Source organism: Periophthalmus magnuspinnatus, chromosome 4 (assembly GCF_009829125.3).
Source record: "Periophthalmus magnuspinnatus isolate fPerMag1 chromosome 4, fPerMag1.2.pri, whole genome shotgun sequence".
Taxonomy (NCBI): Eukaryota; Metazoa; Chordata; class Actinopteri; order Gobiiformes; family Gobiidae; genus Periophthalmus; species Periophthalmus magnuspinnatus.
This window is the reverse complement of record NC_047129.1, coordinates 20,899,170-20,923,884: the sequence shown is the minus strand read 5'-3', so window position 1 is coordinate 20,923,884 and position 24,715 is coordinate 20,899,170. Positions and strand designations below refer to the sequence as shown.

At 40.2% G+C, this 24,715-nt stretch overlaps 1 protein-coding gene across 1 annotated transcript in view; it reads left to right on the top strand.

Annotated features, from left to right (window-relative positions):
* Nucleotides 1-10,652: 10,652 nt before the first annotated feature.
* LOC117369864 (receptor-type tyrosine-protein phosphatase S-like) overlaps nucleotides 10,653-24,715 on the top strand; it is a 48,145-nt gene continuing 34,082 nt past the window's right edge. The window contains exons 1-4 of the mRNA XM_055221042.1: nucleotides 10,653-10,695; nucleotides 10,876-11,021; nucleotides 12,503-12,644; nucleotides 20,014-20,202. Coding sequence (XP_055077017.1) covers nucleotides 10,878-11,021; nucleotides 12,503-12,644; nucleotides 20,014-20,202 — 475 coding nt within the window. The 5' untranslated portion in view covers nucleotides 10,653-10,695; nucleotides 10,876-10,877. The remainder of the gene's footprint in view (nucleotides 10,696-10,875; nucleotides 11,022-12,502; nucleotides 12,645-20,013; nucleotides 20,203-24,715) is intronic.

Sequence of the window (24,715 nt, the reverse complement as noted above, 5' to 3'; positions counted from 1 at the left end):
AAGTTTTCACATTTGGACAGATGATCAACAAACGCTAATCATGTTTTTACTGCCCGCAGAGTAATTCATAAAGTTACGAGGAGGAAACAACCAAGTTTTCATGGACATGGGACTAAACACTTTGCCAGTGGAGCCTGGAGGTCGGATAACACGAAGGCACAATTTAATTATGTCTAACAAACTTATATTTATGTGCAAATTACGCAATATAGTTTATGTATTGAATTCTGTGATTTATCTGCTTTTTACAATCCCTGAATGTTTTCAAATGAAAGAGTAAAGATCACAGTTTGAGCTGGTTAGATTTATGACGGTGTCGTAAAGACTGACAGAGGGACCAAAGATACAGACTCGGGAAACAGTTCAGCAGAGTTTATTTGCAGATACAGGAATGTGAATATTTCTTTGAATCACCTTTAGCTTTGATTACGGCAAGCATTTGGTATGGCATTGTTTCGATAAGCTTCTGCAATACCACAAGATTTATTTCCATCCAGTGTTGCATTCATTTTTCATAGGCAATTCCAGGTCTGAAATTATCCAAATGATTCTAGTGAAGGTGTGTGGAGTTTATAAACACAGGGGAGCACTTCCTGTATTACCACATGACATCACAAGGTGGAAAAGAGGATTTTCTGTTTGTGAGAAGAACACAGCCTAACCATGCAGGATTTGTGTGTTAATCATGTGTGAATGAAACAAAACACAACTCCAGGTCTGTATTTGATAAGGAAACCACGTTATAATATAGACAAGAAAATAACGTAATATAGACCTTTAACCTACAGATAGAGGACGACATATGGAAATTTTACTCGTTCTCATTATGTGAACAGGTCATGCCACATGTGGAAGCTCGGAACTTTCAGAATTCAGTCGGTGAGATGCAAAGGCTGCACTAGCACTGATTAAGGATTGGCTGCAGGTGCTGGGGTTTAACAATTGGCAATTCAGATCAGACAGTCCTTTTAGATTTAACTCAATTGGATCTTAGCTTTAAAACTGACAACCCAAATGAGAGACTCGTGTGAGGCTCATTCTACTTTCTGATTGGATAAATGTTTTAAGAACCAAAACACCAAATTATAACATAAATAACTTGGCCAACAAGTCCAATGTTTTTGTAATTAAGAATAAATGAGCATTAAAATTATTATCAGCAAAAGGTATGTTTGATGTCACTTAACACATATAGATCATCCATCCATCCATTTTCTTCTGCTTATCCAGGGCCGGGTCGCGAGGGCAGGAGTCTGAGCAGGGACTCCCAGACTTCCTCCACCCCAGACATGTCCTCTAGCTCCTCCGGTGGGACCCCAAGGCGTTCCCAGGCCAGCTGAGAGACATAGTCCCTCCAGCGTGTCCTAGGTCTTCCCCAAACTTGATCCCTCCTCCCGGGGGATCAAGTTTATGTAATTAAACATCTAAATGTTACATACAGTTAGATATTAGAGACAATGCAAACAATAAAAGACATTAGACATAGAGCGTGCATACATCCAGGTTTGAAGGGGTGACGAGACAATAAGAAAGGCATCTGATCTTCTTGGGTGCGTAAATGTGTGTGCGGGCGTGTGTGAGCGTGTGTATGTATGGGTAGGTAAGTAATAAAACAAACAAACAAAAAATCTAAAGAAATACGAGGGAAAGGGTGGAAATTTTAGAAAGAAGAGGGAAAAAAAATGTGAACAATTCCAACCCTCCCTGTAGTTAGCAGCACAATTCTGTCCTCAACCCACAAGCCTATGTCATCCATGCTTCTCCATAAATATACAAGCATGATACAAAACTGTACACAGCAACTTGACAAATCTGACGCGATGTGCTCTAGTTTAATTAGTGGAATGCATGCCAATTATAATGTGATAGCAGTTTGAAGGGAGAGTGACTTAGTGCAGATAGGGGAGAGCGAAAGTGAATGAATGTTTGTGTTTAGATGTTTGAATGTAACAGTTATTAGTCTACTTTTTTGCTTTCATTATGTGTTGTTGTTTTTTTTTTGCATTGAAAAAGTAAAAATTGTAGCTGTGACCATAAAGAGGATACGAATTGGGCGTGAGAGAGACTGCTAGATTACTCAGACATACATGGATGACATCTAAAACCTCTTCAGGCATGTTTTGGTTGAAAGAACAATATCATAATATAAGAACATGATAGAAAGCTCCAGAAAGTTGATTTTGCATAATAACCCATTTTTAAGGAGAATTTGTAAGTTGAAATGACTGGATTACTGAAGTCCCAAGTCTGTGAAGTCTGAGTTCCATCATTCGGATGATGGGCATGTGGGGTGGTGGGGGTGGTGTGGGGACCCCAGAGGCATGAGGACGCCACTGGTTATGGAGCAGCTTGTGGAGCAATCAGCCAGAACAAGCTTCATCCAGTCCAATGAGCACCCATGTCTCCAGGCCCTCCTCACAGCGGATACAACAGTGGACATCTTTGTGTCAACTTTTGTGGAAGTTCTGGAAGACTGTCCCAAATGCCAGAGGTGGATAGTACTCCCTTATTTTCTCAGTTACATGTACCTGTGTAACTTTTTTAAGAAATTGTACTTTTCAGAGTAATTTTATTGTTATCATCAGAGCATTACAGGTTGTGCTCACACTGTAGAATTATTTTAGTTTAAACTGAGGTGGAGGACAGGTCAGAATTCTATGGTGGAATTTGCTGTTTAACTCTCAGATACCAAATTTGTTGACTTGATTAATGGTTACTATCTCTGTAATTACTGGGCCTATCCACATGAAACAAAAACTGACACAAAGTTCAGTGTCTTCTCTATCAGTATGAATAAACAAAAGTGAAATGATTTTTTCACATTAGCTTCAGAAAGTGAACATTAGCAATAGTGAACAAATTGCTAATGTGTTTGCACGACATATTTATGAAATGCAAATTGTACATACCCTCCTTTTAAGAATAGGAAATGTTTCTTCTCTCTAAAACATGTTGATTGTAATAATAAACTCAGCATTATGGATGATGAGCAGAGGAGGGAAAAAAGACTTCTCGGTAACAGAAGTTTGTGGCAAGTCCTTTTTGATATCACATGACGCATCATTAGTGTCAATCAACGGGCCGATCATGTCTCTAATCATTTATAACGATTACAAGGAGTGAACCACAGACAGAAGCAGAAAGCAGTGCATGAGTGAGTAAATATTTAGTTTTATATTTAATCAAAAAAGGAACTGTAAACTTCATCTGTCAACTTTGAAAAAAGATATTACGCACAACTGAACCTGAGTTGCCAGAGCCTTAACTTAATACAAATTGAAATGAAATGGATCCCCACTTAACCGGTAGTGCCACCACAAAGCACAGTTTAGTAGCATTTACTGCTGAAAAAGTGGGAGGGGCAGAATAAGGTCAATAACATAAATATATGGGCCATGATGTCTAATGGTTTTGTAACTTAGAAAAAAATCAACTTTACAATTGTTATCAGTAAAAGCTATATGTGCTATAGACTATATTTACTTCTGGGAAAAGTTAGGTCATGTTTATGGAATAAAAAATAAAAAAAACCTTACATACAATTCCTTTAAATCTAAGGAAAAACTATAGCTTTAAGACTGATATAGTTAGGCTACCTTTGGGACATAACCTCACTAATTATTGTTGCAGTTACACATATTCTCTGAGGCATATAAATCCAGACGTCGTCCCCATTCCCCTCTAAATGTTAGGCTACTGTAGCATAGAGAACCCAGTAACTCAGTAAATGTAAATTATTATTATTATTATCCCCCTGAGCCATGAAGGTCTCTGCAGGCTCGGGGGCGGGAGCAGCTCTGTCCTCACTGCCGTTCGGACAGTCACGGAGACGCACGAACACTTCCGTAAAGAGTCGAAGCTGAAGATGCCATGGTGATGCTGAGAGCGCGCGGAGAAGCGGTCACTGAACTTGTCATGCCCTGTGAGGACTGCGGGATGTACCCAAACTCCGGTGGGATGCGCTGGTCACAGTGAGTCCAGTTTTACACCATCCGACTCATCCGTGACCGTGGAGGATTTCGCTGCAGAGGATGACACGCTTGAGGCAGGTCAGTAAGCAAACTCTCTATTGTGCTCTCTATTCTTGTGTGATGCTGGGGTTTCTCAGGTCTGTGGAGTTGGTGCTAATTGACTGAAAGTTATTTAAGCTGAACAGTCGCAGACGCGTGAACTTTTCTGGTGTTCTTATATAGAGTAACATATGCGTAGTTGCTTTTACTTGTGACTTGTAGCCTGGGCCTATCCATGAACTGAGAATGAGAGAAACTTGTGTCGTCAATCTGTAGGTTTCTGTAGGTTAATTAAGGCAATCTTGGTTTAGATGTGATTGCAATCTGTTTTGTTAAATAATAGGCTACATACAGTTACTTTAAAGGTGATAAAAGCTTTGTTAAAAGTTCATGGTTCCTGCGTTTTTGTACTTTTGTCTGATTAGCTATGAAAACAAATGAGAACCTATGTCCAAACATCATCTTCTATCATCTATCACTTTTTTATTTTTTTACTAACCTAAGTAATGTTATTTTTAATATTTATTTAAATTAATTAATCAAACAGACAACTTTAAATATGTTACTCTGTAGTTTTCTTCTCACTGGGCTCTATGGGCTTCATAAGAATGCTGTTGTTCCATGAGGAGGAGTGGAGTCCACCATCCCGCTGCTTCCAAAGTGGTGCCAGTGATTTGTTCTGGTCCATGTGTTCAGAGTGTGCTGCAGCTCGCGCCCTGCTGACCTTGCATATGTGCTCCTGTCCCACTCGTGATACATAGCTTAAATACTGTACCTTGCATTTATACAGTGCCTTTTATAAGTGTCATACACACACTGCACAGTCCAGAGCAGCATAGTGTGTGTGAGGCAGACGTGTGCATTATTCTCACTTCTTAAAACTATTTTGGAAAGCTTTCTTTCTTCTTTTTGTATAACCTATGAACATATAGTGTATAGTGTATAAGACAGTGGTTCCTAAAGCTTGCAGTGCTCTGGAGACCCCCAGGGCACTTCAGAGCACTGCAAGAGGGACAGTTTGATAATAAAATATGACTCAATGTCACCTTACATTAAATGGGCACATTTCTATATAGAGCTTTTCTACCTTCAAGGTGCACCCCTTCGACCATCACTAATCACTCTCCCACACACCAGATTCTCACAAAACAAGGTTAGTGAAGTGTCTTGCTTAAGGACACAATGGCAGTATGAACTAGACTAGAAACACTGCCGTCCCAACATGGCACCTGGTATTCCTCATCTCAGTCTTCCATTTTGCTAGGAATACCACAGACTGTATAAAGATCCAGTCAAATGAAGCTCTTCGAGGCTCGCAGTTATGTGGGCACATTTCCAAGCTCCATAGTTGGAATTCCAAGTGCGAGTATCATAGCAACCAAAGAACCAATCTGGAGTGAGGCTGTGGAAGGTAACGCCCCTTCCCAATTGCATCATTTATATATATAGTCTCTGAGGAATACCAGGTGCCACAGTGGGGTGCCAGTGGCAGAAAATGTTGTTGTGTTCTTAGGCAAGACACTTCAACAACATTGTCTAGTATAAATGTGGTGTGCCATGCCTTCTGCCCTGTTCACTTCATTTTTTTACTGTTTCTACAGGAATGGCCAATAATAACTCTCACATGCATACATTGTTTAATCAAAACAAAATCAGCTACAAAGCCAGCTAAATCAAAGCTAAATTATAGGAACACAGCGCAAATACTAAAACGCACACATGTAGTTTTAGCTCAAAACAAAGACAAATGCAACTCCAGCTACCAAATCTGTACATAAAACTAACAGCCAGCTGAATTTAACAATACCATAATAATTGGTCTAGGCCTAATAATAATCAAGCAAGCAGTCAAAAAGTGCAGAAAAACAGCCACAAAATGAAAAATATATTTCTGAAAATGTATTGCTTTAGCTGTTTTCTCATTAAAAGTCACTTTTCCAAGCATAAATCATATTATTAGCAGTATTAGCAAAAAAAACCAAAAAAACAAAACAGTTTCATATATTTCACATATGTTTCACGATATACAATAATATCGTTAATCGTGATAAAAAGGTCCGCAATTAATCGTTTGTGGCATTTTTTAATAATCATGATCATCGCACCTGATTATAATCGCCTTTACGGCACGAGACTGCCTCATGTTTCTGGTTTCAATACAATGTTTAGATGTTAGTTCTGCTGTTTGCCCACAAGGGGACACTTTGTCATAGCAATGAAACTTGTTACCTTCTGTGCCTATTTTGAATAAGGGGTCGTTCTTCATCACCTCAGTCACCATCATGGCTCGTGGGCAGGCAGATTTGGATGACGGTGCACATTTATATTGTCCATTCAAGAAGGTGAATTTTGATGTGTGGAATTATGCATTTGAAAAACAAGACCAACAAGATGAGCCACCAATTTGCTGAGCCTGCCGAAAAAAGTCATGGTTTCGCTTAATAATTATCATGATAATGTCGTTAATCATGATTATTTTGGTCACAATAATCATGAGTCTAAATTTTAATATTGTCCCATCCCTATTTTCATATTGTTCTACACATCTCACCCCTGCTCTGTTTTTTTCCCACTCCTCTAGACAGCCCTTACTGGTGGCCATTTTGCCAATGCTAGCACTAGCATTATTGCCATATACTTCAACCATTCAGAAACCCATTTTTGGGAGACAGCAGAAATTATCTCTGGAACAGGCCTCCCACTTGTATAATCCCAATGCAAATAACTAAACACAGACTAACTTTGAATTGTTTATATTGTAGTATACATTTTTTTTAATGTTTAGTTAATGCCCATTGTGTGTCAGAATGTGCTATTTTATTTCAAGAATTTGGTTATATGTTAAATCTGCTGATGCCACCCAGTGCCAATAGGCACATGATTGACCCAAAACAACAGATTTTTTTTCAACGAAAAGTTCAGAAACTTTGACCTGTTTTGTTTAGTGATCACATGCTGCTTTTATTGTTGTGTCGTGGTGTGTTAGGCACTTTCTCTATAGTTTTAGATGTAATTTTCAGCACTCAACTTATCAGCATTCAGCCTATCAGCACTCAGAATATCAGAGCCAAAAACACATTTATTTGCCTCAATGCATACATTTATCTCCTTTGAATCTGTCAGACCATCCATTTCAAGTGTAGCCATAAATAAACTTAGATCAAACTATTTTTTACAGTCAAGTGATGAGTGTTATGTACAATTATTGGTTGAAAAATGATTTTATCGCCTTGTTAGAAAGACAACTCAAAATTATATTACTTTGTATCAATATTGCTTAGTCCTCAAACAAAACTAGTATAAAATAACCAAACAATTTATAGATAGAAAAGCTTAAGTTTTTTTTCATATTGTTACGATCTGTCCTGGCTTAAAACTTCCATATTGGTGCATTGCCTTAAGAGGTGAGAAATCCTGAGTCAGAGGAACCTCTAGTCGTCCTGCTCGAATAAGCCCTGTGTGAAACCTTCAAGATCAAATTTTTGAAGGTGTGTCTTTGTGTGTTAAAGCGAGGGTATTACACTTTTATACATAACTTATTTAGATCACCATGTTACTTTTTTATTATTTTGCTCTGACAAGACAATCACTGTGCATCCTGTTAATGAAACTACTGTACATTGCATCAGGTTTGTGAAGTTGTAGTGTATTGATTATTGAAAAATTGGCTTGTGGGCTGAACACTGGACTGAATCGTACTGCTAACCTTAAGGAGGGTTTGAATAGGCCCTGGGAGAGATTGCTAGATTAGTTAAGCCTGCATGGATGACATATAACACTCTTCAGGCATGTTTTTGATGCGAGAACAAAGGTGTTCCACAGGTGCACGTCCTTTTATTATTGCCCAGTCTGAGAACAGATTTGAACTCAAATCTACAGCGGATGTGAGTCATAACCATATGGCCAGAACACAATGAGGCACAGACTGAGGAGGGACTGGAGCGGGACAGAGAGGAGGGGCTGGAGTGGGACAGAGAGGAGGGGCTGGAGTGGGACAGAGAGGAGGGGCTGGAGTGGGACAGAGAGGAGGGGCTGGAGTGGAACACTGGGGAAGGCCAGGAGTGGGACACTGGGAAGAGGCTGAAATGGGACATTGATACTTTTCATTTGTACCAAAATGATTATGCAATGCTGCCGAATCATGCGTCTATCACCAGTTAAGACAATAGAACAAAGTAAGTACAGAGCAGTGGGCTTATGCTGGTGGCTGTGAAAACAGGAGTTGATCGGCAAAAGGGTGTATTGAAAATAAGCGGTTCAAGATTTCTCAAACATGCATGAATCACTCCAAATACAGCTTCGGGCGAGTAAATGGTGAGGGGAAACTCTGAAAAGTCGATTTTGCAAAATAGCTGTGCTTTAAACTTGTAGATGAAAATATTATAATCCAGCATCTGTTTTACTCTTTTGCTCGTTTGGTACTAATACTATTGACCGAGGTGGAAGGAACATGAGATACAGGAGGTTAGACATTTTGCTTTTATATCATCTCATCTAAAGTCTAAATATTGCCAATTACTGTTTTAAAAGCAAACAGAGCTAGTTCATTTCAAACGGGTTGCTGTGCTCTAGTTTATTATTTATAAGCTAACAACCACTAATGTGCTAATATGCTCTTCCTGATTATTGGACAATAAAACTCTTTATAATTAGATGCAGGCCTCTAAGAGCTGCTTATACAACATATCTGTACATGGGAAAAATTGAGTACAGGCCCTTTAATGACACCACTTAACACACCTTTATATCAGAATTAACTTCAGCATCATGTGGGCGAAACATTTTATGCCACATGTCAGTGGTGATGATGGGGACAAGGATTCAGCTTCATACAGAAAATTTAAGAACTTTTGCTTAGCTCAATAATTAACCTTTAGTCAAACAGTCATTCAAACATTCTATCAGCAGTGTTGACTGAGATGTAACTAGTTACATCTGTTGTAAAACAATTAAAAAAGATAAACGGGTTCCACAGGATGTCATCTTCTGGAGTCAGATGCAGGTCAGCTGTGAACCAAAACAATACAAATACTGTATTTTTCAGAATATACATCACTCCGGAGTATAAATTGCACCAGCGAAAAGAAAAAACATATATAAATTCCACTAGACTATAAGTCGCATTTTTTGAGGAAATTTATTTTACAAAATCCGAGACCAAGTACAGACTTTTTATCTTTAAAGGCAAGTTATAATCATAACAATAAAATAGAGAACAATAGGCTGAATAGTAGCAAAACACGCTAACTTAACACATTTATATTCATTCAGCTACATGAAGCATAGACAATGAACTGACTACGTGTCAGTGTGTTAGCATAAGATATTAACAGTTAATCAGATAACTATGCTAAAGTAACATATGCCAGCTTGTCCACAAACACAAGAGACACGGAGTTCTTTTCACTGATGTTTACTGTGGTCTTACTTCATCATAGTTCACACAGTAGAACTAGCAAACACCTAAAATATAACATAAGCTCTGGCTCATATCACATATACACACAAAACTGTATATGAAGTCATGGAAGATATACATACCACTTTGGCCTGCGAGTAAACAAACTAGTGAACCGAAAACCTTATATTTTACTTTTCAATTGTATCTTAAATAGTGCTCTGTCAGATAAGACTTCGTATTAGCTTAAAAAAAAGAGACTGAACCAGAAAACAGGAAGTAGTTTTTGCGACTTTAAACTAGATTTATGATGAACTAAAGGTTTACAATATTGTTCCAAATGAAAAATTACTAGTGAACTGTAACATGTATAATCAGCTGTTAGATAGCACATATTTATTCAGCTACATGAAGCATAGACATCAAACTGAATAAATGTCTGGTATGTTAACGTAAGATATTAACAGTTAATCAGATAACTAAAGCATAAAAACAAACAAACAAGTTTACTCTTGATCTCACTTCAAATCACTGAATCCATTGAATTCTTCATCCTCGATGTCCCCTCTGACCTCCATCAACTTCGGAAGTAGATGAAGCACCGCTTTCACGTGGCTGTGTTACTGGTACAAGCCTAGATTATCCTCGCGCAGTAATGAAGATGTGAAATTATATATTTTAATAATTTCACATATAAGTCGCATCTGAGTTTAAGTTGCAACCCTGGCCAAACTATGAAAAAAGTGCGACTTATCGTCTGGAAAATGCGGTACTTGAATGAGGTTTTAACAGAAATCGTCATTAGTGTTCTTTTTAAAAGTTTGCTTCTGAGCTGTATGATTTCTTTTTTTAAAGTAACTTATAGTAATCATTAATTAAATTACTTTTGAAATAAAGTAATTAGATTCCTTTTAGAAGGAGTAATCAGTAATCAGCAAAATAATTGAACCAACATGGTCTGTCACTATGGTGTTAAATGTATTAACCAATAGTGACCAAGCGGCTTATTGGGGTTTCACAGCTCTTTGATTTAATTTTTTTAATATTGATTTGGCTAATGCATCTCTAAAGATGTTTTACACACTCACTACAAACATAACGCACATGGTACTGTGGTGTGGCAGGTGACTCTGCATGAGACCCAGGATGAGACACTGGATGAGAGCGGGAGCCATAGCCCCGTGCCCCCTTCCTTCCTCTTGATCGTGGGTCACAGGGTGGGTCTGGTCCAGACAAGCCTCCAAGTGCTGCTGCTATTATGTCTGCTGCTGCCCGCTACCTCCCACAGTAAGTATCAAACACTACATGTTACTCACTAAATCTCTCCCCATCCACACTGCAGAAGTGGTTAAAGCACAAATGTGACTAGTGAAATATATACAATTTTTTTTTTTTTTAAATAATAAAACATATAAACTCCACTCATGGACAGGAGCTTGTTGAGAGAGTAACCTTGTGCCCCTGCAGCCATGCCCAGCTTCATTCAGGCTCCCGAGGACCAGACGGGGGTCTCTGGGGGAGTGGCGTCATTTGTGTGCCAGGCGTCAGGTGAGCCTAAGCCACGCATCACCTGGATGAAGAAGGGCAAGAAAGTGAGCTCCCAGCGCTTTGAGGTAAAGGCTTGTTCACACTGGAACAGCTGGGAGCAGGTCTATCTTTATTATCTGTATTATCTGTGTGTGATGTGAACAGTGGCTCTTACTGTGTCAGACTCACATAAAGGGATTCATACTGTACATGGATACACCTGCGCTTAAAGACGGAGTATTACACTTCTATAGGGTATTAACTGCTTACACATAGCATATTTAGATCACCATGTTACCTTATATTGTTTTGAAAATGCTGTATTCGGCAAAAGACGACATTAACATGTTTAATGAATTTAGTTTGTGAAGCTCTGAATCTCCCCTCCCTTTGCTGTCCATGCTAAGAGCACAATCACAACACAATCAGTGTGTATCCCGCTAATTAAACACACACAAGCACATCACATCAGGTTTGTCAAGTTGTTGTGTACAGTTTTGTATCATGTTTTGTTCATAGGGAATTGTCATGTGGAAGCATGGGTGACGTAGGCTTGTAGGCTGCATGGGTGGCATATAAAACCTCTTCAAGCATGTTTTTGATTATTATTATTATTATTATGCATAAAGTAATTTGGACCCATTCAAACACTATGGTGGACCATCATCTTTATTTTGAGAGAGCTAACTGCTGCATAGAAGGGACATGTTTGTTAACATAATTCTGCCGCACTAAGTGCCTTCCATTAGTCTGCGTAACCCATCAGTTGTCCATGTCTGTTCCATAGCAAAAGACGAAATTTAAATCTGTCAAATGGACAAATCGTTGTAGGAGTAAAGACGTTTCGCTGCTCATCCAAGCTGCTTCTTCAGATGAGCATTGCAACGTCTTTACTCCATCTTTACTCCATATTTACTCGATCTTTACACTGTCTTTACTCCGTCTTTACTCCGTCTTTACTCCGTCTTTACTTACTACAACAATTTGTCCAGCTGACAGATTTAAATCTTGTCTTTTGCTATGTGTTCCATTAGGCACACACAGGTGCTGGGGGAATTTACATTGACTTACATTCATGTCCAGACTGATCTTAACTGATCTTAACCATAATTACTAGCTGCATAACCTTAACAATAATAAATAATATGCATTAGGGAGACTTGTTTCCACAGTATAGTACAGTAACAAATTTTGAAGCGTGACTATACTAGTATAGTCTATGCTACAGATACTGCTACAGAGAAATACTGCAATAAATGCTAAAATTTAAACTACAATTAAAATAAAGCAGGACAATCCTAGTTTAAAAAATATATTTTTGCGATACTGAATAACAAGTCTATATAGCAATTATCATGACAGGCCTACTATGCACAAACCTGCCTTTGAACACTCAATTTTTACCACTGAGAAAGAGTACATAGTCCCGCTCAGTTATGACACATAACACATCACTAGTGGGTGTTTCAGTTGTTCATTGAAGTGGAGCAAGATGGGGATTTTAAAATGGTGAAATGTAACACTGCCAAAACTTATAGAATGGTCCTAAATGTGTCCTTTTGATCAGGTGATAGACTTTGATGATGGCTTGGGCTCAGTACTGCGGATCCAGCCTCTGCGCTCTCACCGTGATGAAGCAGTGTATGAATGTACCATCGCTAACAGTGTGGGCGGGGCCAATGCCAGCGCCAGGCTCATCGTGCTGGAAGGTCAGTTATTTGCTACTGGTAATGATTCATGACTTAAAAACTTAAAAGACCTAGAACTAGAACCAAATAGATGTATTAATATAAAATATTAATAAATTCAAATAAATGAAATAAGTCAGACATCTAAATATTATAATCTAAATCTTGTAATAAGGAAATTCAATTCAATTCAATTTCTCTTTATTGTCACATGTGCATATACAAACAAGATATATAGCACAGATGAAATTGCTGTCCTTTCCCACCTCAGTGCAATCATATTAAAAGTGCCAAACAAAAAAAACAAACAATAAAAAAACAAGAAATGTGCAAACAATCAACAACATTCAAATATAAACAGAACAGAAACATTCAAGCATAGACAAACAGAGATCGCAGATAAAAAGTGAGGTAGTGCTAAATAAATATGTGAAATAAAAAGTTATTGATTGTCCATATAGAAATATATGTGCTAAAATATATAAAGTAACAGTTATTAATTGTCCATATAAAAGTGAAGTAGTGCTTCATAGTCCAGTGTTCTCAGTGGGTGACAGGGGGCTGAGGGGGGGCAGAGGGGAAAAGTGAGGGTAGAGCAGGGAGAGAGTTGAGTCTCCTGACAGCCTAGTGGAAGAAACTGTCCCTGAGTTTGCTAGTTCTGGCTTGAAGGCTCCGCAGTCTCCTCCCTGATGGCAACAGGCTGAAGAGGCTGTGAGATGGGTGGGTGGAGTCACCTGCAATCCTGATGGCTTTGCGGGTGAGGCGGGAGTGATAAATGTCCAGTAGAGGAGGGAGAGGAACATCGATGATCCTCTCAGCTGCTCTGACGATGCGCTGCAGAGTCTTTATGCAGAACACGGTGCAAGAGCCGTATCACATCGTGATGCAGCTGGATAAGATACTCTCGATGGTGCCTCTGTAGAATGTCCGAAGTATGGGGGCCGGGGCTCTTGCTCTTTTCAGTTTGCGGAGGAAGTAGAGGCGTTGTTGAGCTCTTTTGGTCATGCAGAGTTGCTGCTTCAGGAGAGGTCCTCAGAGATGTGCACACCCAGGAACTTGGTGCTGCTCACTCGCTCCACTGCAGCACCGTTGATGATAAGTGGAGCATGCTGGATGTGCGCTCTCCTAAAGTCCACAACAATCTCCTTCGTCTTCTCCACATTCGGGTGGAGATTGTTGTCCTTGCATCACATGGCCAGCCTGTTTACTTCACTCCTGTAGCTCGTCTCATCGTTGTTGTGGATGAGACCGAGCACAGTTGTGTCATCCGCAAACTTAATGAAAAGGTTAGAGCTGGATGTAGGGTGCAGTCTTGAGTCAGAAGGGTGAAGAGGAGCGGACTCAGCACACATCCCTGGGGGGCCCCTATGTTCATCACGACCGTGCTGGGTGTGTCGTTTCCTACTCGAACTGACTGTGGTCTCCCCGTCAGGAAGTCCAGCAGCCAGTTACACAGGGAGGTGTTGAGTCCCATTCAGTCCAGTTTGTGGATGAACTGCTGTGGGATGATGGTGTTGAATGCTGAGCTAAATTCGATGAACAGCATTCTGACATGTGAGTTATTGGTCTCCAGGTGGGTGAGGGCTGAGTGGAGGGCAATGGAGATGGCGTCATCGGTGGAGCGATTTGACCGATATGCAAACTGGAAGGGATCCAGGGTGAGGGGGAGTGAAGATCTGATGTGTTGTATGACGAGCCGCTCAAAGCACTTCATGAGGATGGGAGTGAGTGCAACCGGGCGGTAGTCATTGTGGCAGGTGGGAGTCGGCTTCTTCGGGACTGGAATGATGGTGGTTGTCTTGAGGCACGTGGGGACAACAGCTTGGCTCAGTGAGATGTTGAAGATGTCAGTGACATCAGTAAGCTCCACAGCACAGTCTCTCAGGACACGACCAGAGATGTTGTCAGGGCCTGGGGCTTTCCTTACGTTTATCCCTTTGAGGGAACGTCTCACACTATCATAGGATAGTGTCAGCGGCTGGTCGCTGAGAGGGGGTGGAGTTTTCTGAGCCGTGGTGCTGTTGTTCATTTCAAAGCGAGCAAAGAAGTCGTTGAGCTGGTTCAGCAGCAGAGGAGTGGAGCTGTCACAGGTCTGCGGAGGGGGCTTGTAGTCTGTGATGGACTGAATTCCCCTCCACAGGTTCCTGGTGTCTCTGCTGTCCCTGAAGTGGTCAGCGATCCTCTTAGACTCTAAGAGGGTGGCAAAGAGGCAGTACTCTAAGACTTAGAGTACTGCCTCTTTGCCACCCTGATACCACGTGCCAGATTGGCCCTGGCTGTCCTCAGGCCGGCCATGTCCCCAGCTTTGAAGGCCACATTCCGAGCCCTCCAGAGCCTGTGGACTTCTCCTGTCAGCCACGGCTTCTGATTTGCTGGGATGGTGATGGTTCTTGTGACCGTCACATCTTCCATGCACTTCCTCATGTAGGACGTGACTGTTTCTGTATATTCCTGGAGGTCAACAGAGTTATTGTATGTGGCTGCTTGTCTGAATATACTCCAATCAGTGTTGGAAAAACAGTCCTAGAGTGCCTTTGTGGATCCCTCCGGCCACACACGTACCTGCTTAAGAACTGGTTGACAATAATAAAACTGCAAGCAGTGATAAAGGGCCCTGACAACCCTTGCAGCACACCCAGTGGGAGAGCTGCATATCAACCTTAGCTTGACATGTGATTCAATATTTCCAGTGTCATGTTGGAGATAAATGTTTACAGCCCATTGTAACTTTGCAGGGGGCACTGGAGAGCCATTTTTAAAGGTAGAATTTTGATCCACACAACATTTTGTCCAGCTCATGAAAATACACAGACGGGGTTTGTCTAAATCTGGCGATGTTTGCGAAAGTTACAGAATTTTTTATGCTTTCAAAATGACTGCTTCGTTCAAGACATATTATGACTACACTCTGAGACTTATGTAAATTCTTTTAGCAACATTTGATCCCAGATATGTTCTGATGATACTGCCTCAGTTTGGAGTCCGTCAGATAAAAACCCTACGACAAGTTTGTTGAAGTACGAGGTCTAGATTTTGGCCAGCTGCATATTTTGATTAAAAATGGCTGCCTTCACGTAGGAGATAAGATGTGGTCCCTATAGAATTTTTTGCTCAGGGTCACATTAACAATGAGTGTACCAAGTTTCATTGGATTACAGCAAACTTTTTTTTTTCACTTCCCATTGACTTTTTTGAGGTGTGGCACTACAAATGTGGATGTAGATAGGTCTTCATTGGCATCTTTGAACAGAATGATATAAAGGGTCTGTGTACCAAATTGTATTTGTCAGTTGTCACGTTGCTCCTTTGGACTGAGCCCAGCCAGGCCCCATGGGAAAAGGCCCGGCCACCAGGTGCTCGCGCCTAGCTCTAGGGTGGGGCCCCAGTAATGCCGGTCGGGGCAACATAGCTGACCTTGTTCTTTCACTCAACATAACAGGCTTCTGAACCGCTCTTAGTCTGACCTGTCTCCCTGGACCTGTTTGCCATGGGTAACCCTACCAGGGGCGCAAAGTCCCTGACATCATAGCTCCCAGGATCATTTGGGTGCTCAAATCCTTCCTCCACATTAAGGGTTGGTGTCATCTATTGGGCAGTGTACAGTACCTTTTTAGAAGAGACATGCCTTGAGGAATAGTCTGCATAACTGTCCTTCAATGTCTAGTTTGTCCACTACCAGATATGTGCGTTTATTGTTTTTTCTGCTGTCTTTCAATATGGGATATAGTATCTTTCTGCGCTCTTGTATTTCCTTGGGGAATTGGTTTGGGGAAGTCCAAATGTGGTAACTTTTAGCTGTTCGCCCTTGATTTTCACCAGTTCCTTATGTTTGAAGTGTTCAAACTTGGCCACAGGTTTGGGTCCATTTTTTGAAGGGCTCGCATGAATTCCTTAATCGTTTCCTTTGGATTCTCGCCTTTGTTTTCCTGTATTCCCATGATGTCCCTCATGCTCCAAGTTTGAAGGTCTAATATGGTTTCATTTAATGATCTGTTGTGTTGTTTGACCAGGTCTAGTTTGCTTTTGAGAGATCTGACAGACGTTTTGAGTTCCGTTTTAGATTGAACCAGGGAAACTATTTGGTCATGAGCCAAATCAACGTTGTGACGCAGCTCCTTAATTTTGTTGTGAAGCGCGGGTAACAGTCTTAGTTTGTTGTTAATGCTGTCAAGTAGACTGACCTGGATTTCAGTCATTTCAAGGTCATTGGTGTCTGTGGCAGTGTCTGTTTTCTTACGTTTGGATGCACGTTCTGACAGGCTATCCATGTTTTGTTGTTGATTGTAGTAGTTGTCAATGTACTGCTCTAAGTCTGTTATAGTATCCACTTTTAATGTCAGGATGGTGTGATGTGAAGTTGTGTTTCCTTGTTATGATCTCCCTCCAACGTGACATCGTGCTCACTCTCGCGATAGCTTCCTCCGCTCTCCTCCTTCTTCTATTGTAATCTTAAAACTTCTTGTGCCTCCAGTAAGGACAGGGAGACATGTTCTGAAAAGCTGTTCTAATGTCATTGTTACAATAAATGGCATCTTCCTTAAAGTCCTGAATGACAAGACCTTCTAAGTTCCTGACACACACGACTAAGGGCGACATATGCCTGACCCGCTGTAAATACTTGTTTAACGGGCACCACTGCTTGATCTACAGTAACGCCCTGTACTTTATGAACTGTACACACCCACGCAAGTTTAAGAGGAAACTGACGCCACTTTTCCCCTCGCTTGTGTGCTTGTTCTTCCTCTGGTTCTATGTGGGTACAACCATTCAGGTCTGCAGGGGTACTACAGGGGTGTTTTCCACCTCCTCTGCATGCCTACTTGATCATCGTCAAATTTAACATATTACTAAAGGAGGCTGGTTTCTTTTGGCTTTTCAACTATATATATACTAATACCATATGCCCCATTTACCAGACCATCGCCTTAGTCTACATTTTTATAAAGCATTACATTTTATAAAGCATTTATACCTAAGATTAATGACTCCTCCAAACTGGCTTGTTTGGATTTATGGAGATGGCCTTGTATCTCAGTTAACTTCCCAGTGTTTTTGTCGTACCCAAAGTCATGTGCACTGGACATACTCTATTCAATATCTTTAAATTATAATTTGATACAAAGCTGTTTTTTTCTGAAAACACATCAGGATCTTTGCCTGTTTCACAGCATTTTAATACAGCTATGTCTCCATCAAGCATTGATGTCCTTCTTGTGCGCACTCTATGCCGGTTTAATAGCTCTACAAAACTGTGAACTTTTTGCCTGACTACAGTTTTTAACTCTGCAATTTTGAATAAATCTGTAAAGAGATTGACGCCCATGTTTTCTTTGTACAGAGCCTGGCCCATGACCGGCGATAAATGAAAGAAATCCCATTGAAAGAAAACAGCTATAAGACACATTTCCAAATGGAGAAAAGTCACCTGATTGTTTGATTTGACGCAGCGGCCCATGAATATAAGTAAATAACTTTTTATCAACCATGGATATTTTCATCAATTATTACAATTTGTAAATCCATGTATTTAACATGCATTGTATTCTTTTCTTCCCCCAGCGGTGTGTAGGGGGAGGGAAACATTAGTACCAATGCTAAACGTTTGTGGATATTAGCCGCCTATAAATTATATGCTGCTATCCCTATCCCTAGTTAGTAAAACACTAACATTCTCTGGACTATGGTTAATAGGAGCGACGCCTCGTACTGAATCACTCTGATCAGGTGACTTTTCCCACCTACTTTTTCTAAGCACCATTGCTGTATTTTGTAAAAAATTGACAGCTGTTGGTCATTCAGAGTTTTCACAAGTACCCCTTTTGACGACTCATCATATTTCTTTTCTCTATGTGACAAACTTGCTCGTTTCTTACAGCCAAGTCTGGAAAGCCTCTTGATCATGCTCAGAGCCAACAGCCTGTAACATCTCTCTGAACTCCTCCCTTGACTCCAACCTCTCAACTTCCTGTTCTGGGCAGAGCAAGCCCCATGCATCCTCATGCATCTCTCCACAGTCCATCTGCTCATGGACCTCATCCAAGTCCTCAACTGCAAGTTCGAAGCGACGCCTATTTGAATTAACTACCAACTTTACCAAATGTACAGACCCGTCACTCAAACGCACATCCCGTTTTATAACGTTTTATAGAAATGTTCAAATATTTCAAATGGAGGCCGTTTAAGGTCAGTGTCAATGCAATACGGCAGGAACAACTGAAGAATACTTTGATGAAATTACTCTGTGTTTTTAGTTTCAGAAAACCGCGTATATCTAACAACTGTAGGCTTGGTCTGTCTTCTTTTAGTAATTGCACCTAATCCATTCTGTAAAAGAACTGCCTTTTTACATTTGTCCGATGGCCGAAGCGATGCACATGTCATTAAATGTGCTGTCATTTGGTCTACTTAAATATCGATCTATAGTGTTTGTCACCCAAATATTATCCCCAGTTTCATCATCTATTTTGCCAGTTGGTTTGCTCATACGCACTATATTATTGCCAGTCAGGACGAATGTAACTTTACATGAAAACTCCTTTAAGTACATGTTTGTCACATGGCAGACAGCTTCTTGCACAGAGACATCATGATTATGAAGATACATGCTGCCTACCTTTTTAAATGTCTCTTTTGCACTAACATTACCTTTGGAAGCTTCTTTTTGTGCACTACTTAACAATAAACCCATATCTCTCTCTGCTTTTGAACTATATGAAATAATGTAAATGACACCAGCTCATAGATCTACAACATACTAAATATCCATATTGGCATTCCAGCAGGAATGTCTCTTGCCAATCTAAATCTTCAACTCCACCGGGTACTACTTTCTTGCTTTAAGAGTGTTTTAAGGAGGCATGGCCAGCAGAGATCTGCAGAACTAAACAAACAAAACCATGTCAGAATACCAAGCAGACGAATGCACGCAAATAAATCTTTTTGTGCAGACTGCCAGAAGGGCGGTGTAACTTTTATTAAAACGATAACCATTATCATACTCTAACAAATTTTCTAGAGTTCCTTCACTTGCATCAGCATTAGACTGACCAGAATGTCCCTTTCACCACCTGTTCACCCTGTGAAGGCTCTGAACATTTTAGTCCTATTTGGGATTGTGGCTTTGGCACTAACATGTAGACAGGAACAAGAGTGGTTTGACCTGCTTTCTGGAGAAATCTGACAAAAAAAAGAGCATGCTTGGACTCATGCATGTAAACAAAGTCAGTCTGGCAGTCTATGTGTACAAGTGCAGAGCAGCAGCTGAACTTTAGGAAGTGTATTTACCACAGTCCCTCTTACAGGAGCAGTTTGCTAACAGATGTGAAAATCTAAAAATGAAATGAATAAACTGATTAATATTGGATTAATTAACAATCAATTTTTTTTGCAGAGGATCAGATCCCTCACGGATTTCCCACCATCGACATGGGCCCTCAGCTGAAGGTGGTGGAGCGCACACGCACAGCCACACTTCTGTGTGCTGCCAGCGGGGCCCCGGACCCTGAGATCCAATGGTACAAAGACTTCCTGCCTGTGGACATCAGCAGCAGCGATGGAAGAGTGAAGCAGCTGCGCTCAGGTGCCCCCTCCTGAACTACACACAGTACAGAACTACACACAGCACTATCTGGTAGAAGAGTTTGTTTAGACATTGTGTTTTATAAATTTCTCTCTCGTTAAATCTATTGATGATTATTTACTCCCTTTACTTGTCCCACAATGGGGAAAATCTACACAAATGTGTAAAATAATATACATACATAATAATACAACACTGCAAGTCGAGTACAACACAACACTGTTATGTATATGATTATGACTGAGGTACAGTGCAGCATAGAATAAAAAGCAGCAGACTTCAGTCAAGCCCAGGACCCTCCTTTCCCCCCACCTCCTGCACTGAGGACCCTCCTGTCCCCCATCTCCTGGACTGAGTCCATAGGACAGCCCAGGACTGAACAGCATGGCTGATGCCACCACAGAGTGGTAGAAGGTCCTAAGGAATGCCCCATCTTAGTCTCCTCAGGAGGTAGAGCTACTTTGGCCCCAAACTTGTAAAAGGCCAAGGTCTAAACTCATGATAAACAATAGGAAGAAAAACATAGGAAGCAAGAGTTCAGGACTGTAACATCAAGTATTAGCACACCGTTGCAAAATGCGGGGACAATTTATGTGCAACGCATGTCCTTTTCTTGCAGTTTAAACATTTATTTTACTAAATATCGGTGTCGTCCTGTATTATTATTTGTCAGGAAGTGTTGAGTAGTCTAACCTGATATATAATAATTTTATTTCCATAAGCAAAGTAGGACATCCAAAGTGATTTGGAGAGATCTCCGGACACTTTTACACTGTGATAATATAATAGTCTGATTTTATTTCATAATGTTCTTTTAAGAGTTTGTCATGAACACATGTGAGATGAGATCACAGTGTCACTGGCAGCTTCGTGAAAGCTGCTGGTGATCCCTGATTTTGGGACCACACAGCTTCAGGGACCCTCTACTATCACTGTCCCATTCTCCGTTATGTAACGTAGTAAGTTGAAAACCTTGTCTTGGATTGGTGTTTTGTTCACTATTTGAGTTAATAATGATACATTCACTCTGGTATTGGTCCCTAGAGGCTTGATTTCTTCTGGAGCAGTATTGATACTTTGGAGTAACATCACGCTGGGGGTGTTCTGTGTGTATGCCTATGGCAGAATGTTCAGCAGTTACCATGTTGACACGATCCACATATTAGCAAATATTGTCAAAAAAGTCTGAAAATTCAAAAATACTATATTGATTTAAACAAAACCTTTTTAGGAGTCTGATCAATACATGTTCATGGTCCTGTTTAGGAATTTGATTTTCAACAAGAAGGTGACAAAACTGTTGGCTAATGCTAGCTAGCTTGTGACTGTAATTTTATGTGTGAAAGACTTGTGTGTAGTACATATCTGTCTTAGTTCCAACTGAGTCAGCTCTTTCTGGTCAGATTGTGGTAAAATAAAGATCAGATTAAAGTCTTAACTTGAGTAACAGCTTCAGACAGAGCAGAGACTACAGTTAGCATCACACCATCAGATAATGTGGGTGACATCAGCTGCAAAGTATCATTACCCAGCTTCAGAATCTCCCAAAGGTTATCTTGTGTAACTACACTGTTGTGACAAACAAAACCACAGGCAGCTGCACATGATCTCTGGGTGCTGTCCCCAGCTCATCTCCTGCTCTGTGCAGTATATACATGTGAATTAATTATGCAGTACTTCTGTATTTTGCATTTGAACACAAGAGGAACTAGTCCGTGTGCCGTGGGAGGAGTGAGAGTATCGGGGAATGATGATGTATCAGCCCGATGGCTATAACTCAAAGCTATGGAAGGAACAAGCAGAGTTCTTTGCACTTGTGGCAATGAATAGGCTGATGTTTTCACCACATGTCCTTGATCTAATACACACCTTAAATATGAAAGGAAAAGTGAACACATGGAACTTTAAGCCCTCCTCTAGTATGAGAGGCGACTCCACACAGAGCTGCTCCAGCTCTGGACAAACAGCCGAGCAACCCTCACATAGCAGAGATCTTTCTCTGCTATGTTGCTACCTTGTTTTCCTTCATAAAAAAAGACTTCACACTCCATACTGATGTGTCACCTTTAACACAATGAAAACTAAAAGACAGATACAGAAAATCTGCTCAGCTCTGTACATTACAATTTACTTAAAAATAAATGCAGAATAAAAGAATATTTACCCTGTTCACCTATACATCACCAGCGATAGATAAGTAGCATGTTTTTCAAAGTTTTACACATTTTCTTAAAACTTTTGTCTGTAGGTTACTTCTCTATGTTGTCTTTGTCACTTTCACGGGCTGCAGCTACTCTTTCTCTCTGTTTAACGTCCGGTTAAACATCTCTATGGAGACAAGTGGCTTGTCTTCATGGCTCAACGGAAAAGTTATCCCCCCGCACACACAAACATCTCTATCTGGTTTGTTCCCTCTTTGAGTGCTCTCTAATGGTGTGTGTGTCTCTAATCTTGTTGCATTCACATTACCTCTCCAGGTGGTACGCCGATCCGAGGTAAGAATGCTGGGTCCTGCAGCTTGCTTCACCCTGCTCCCCCCATCCCCACTCATCCGCTCTAATGTAACTGCTTATCCCTAGGAGTGGTAGCTCAAATCCTTGAAGATGGTGATGATGACTTTATTTTCAATAATGACAGTGCATGAATTCACAAGTTAAAAACAATAGGTGTAAGAATGGATATCAAGTGCAATTCCCCCATGTAAAACGCCTAACAGGGACTGAGGAATAGTGAGTAGTGAGAGATACTGACACAAATATCAGAAATTATGTCATGTTTCTTATTGTCCAAATCATCCTCTAATAATAACTCAAATCTAATACATATTCATGCTGCCTTCTGAACTAACCTATTGACAGTGGGTGATGAACTAAACATGTTTATACCATGGCCAATGACAGTTCCGATGCTCCTACTTATAAGTTAGTTCCATAAAGATACTGTATATAACACTAGTCTGGTCATCAGCATCCACCCAAAGCTCAGACGGCCCAGGAGTTGAGCCTTCTTGCTGTGAGTGCAAGTCATTCCACCACTGTGCCGTTGAACCCTAAACTGTCCAGGATCTGTCCTTGTTGTCCCTTAAAGCTCACATAGCCTATTATTGCTACTGCAAAAATGAATTTATTAGAATCAGTGCGCACTGCATTTCACTTGGATTTTGAGGTCTTTATTATGACAATTTCATAACAGAATATACTGTATTTTCCGGACTATAAATCGCACTGTCTTTCAGTTTGGCATGTTACAGTTCACTTGTTTGACCCCTAGATGGTGGTGTTGTGTTTGTAATACCTCTAAGAAAATTTACTTGACTTGTTTTCTTTTATGCATTTCATATTTAATTTCCTTTTATTTGTTTCCCCTTCATATATAAGACCATAAAGGCTATAATTTTTCATTTAAAACAATATTGTAAATGTTTAGTTTATCATAAGTCTAGTTAACCCTATAGAGTCGGATCCTATCGTCACCGATAGAGCGCGGTTGCAGACTATTCAGTAGCGTAACTCCGCAACCAGACATGCTCTCATGTAAATTCAAACGGTGTCTCAAAGTGGAGGCATGGGGCTATTTAAATATTTTACCGTCATTTTACAGTAATCTGCCTCTGTTGTTCCTCAAAGGTGACGAATGAGAGCGCGGGGCTGCGGGGATTTTCCCAGTCACTTATTCGATGCATAAAAGAAAAAGTATGGATGGATATGTAAAATGGAGGTAGTTGTGTGAAAAAATTCAGTAAATTCTGATACTTCCTTTAACATGATTTTTATGGCTAAAAAAAGAATAAAAGTCTAGGCGAGATATACTGGTCCATAGTGTGCTCAGTCCTTAAAGGGTTAAAGGTCACGAAAACTACGTTCTGTTTTCTGGTTCAGGCTTTTTTGCTAATGTGAAGTCTTACCTGACAGAGCACTATTTAAGAAACAATTGAAAAGTAAAATATAAAGTTTTTGGTTCACTGGTATGTTTACTAGCAGGCCAAAGTGGTCTGTATATTTTCTATGTGTTCGTATGTAGGTTTGTATAAGTAATATGAGCCAGAGCTTATGTTATATTTTATGTGTTTGCTGTGTGAACTGTGATGAAGAAGACCACAGTAAACAACAGTGAAAAGAAAGTTAGCGTAGCACATCTGATTAACTCTTAACTTATATATATACTTATTATTATTACGCATTTTTTCACGAGTGTGACTTATACTCCAGAGCAACATATCCACAAAATACTGTACTAGATTTCTAAAAATGGGACTACAGATGGAAACTAGCTTCGGCTATAATCCGGTGCAAAGCATCTTTAATGTTTTTGCACATTGTCCCTATCTAATAAACTAAACTAAAATAACCTTACTCTCATAGCACTATATATTTATTTTGTGCTTGTACTCGCTAACCTTGTATTTTGTGCTTGTACTCGCTAACCTTGACTCAAAACATATTTGTTCTGTAGCCCGTTAATTAGCTGACCAAAATCAGAATCACTCAACTAATCATTTTATTAGATTATAAGG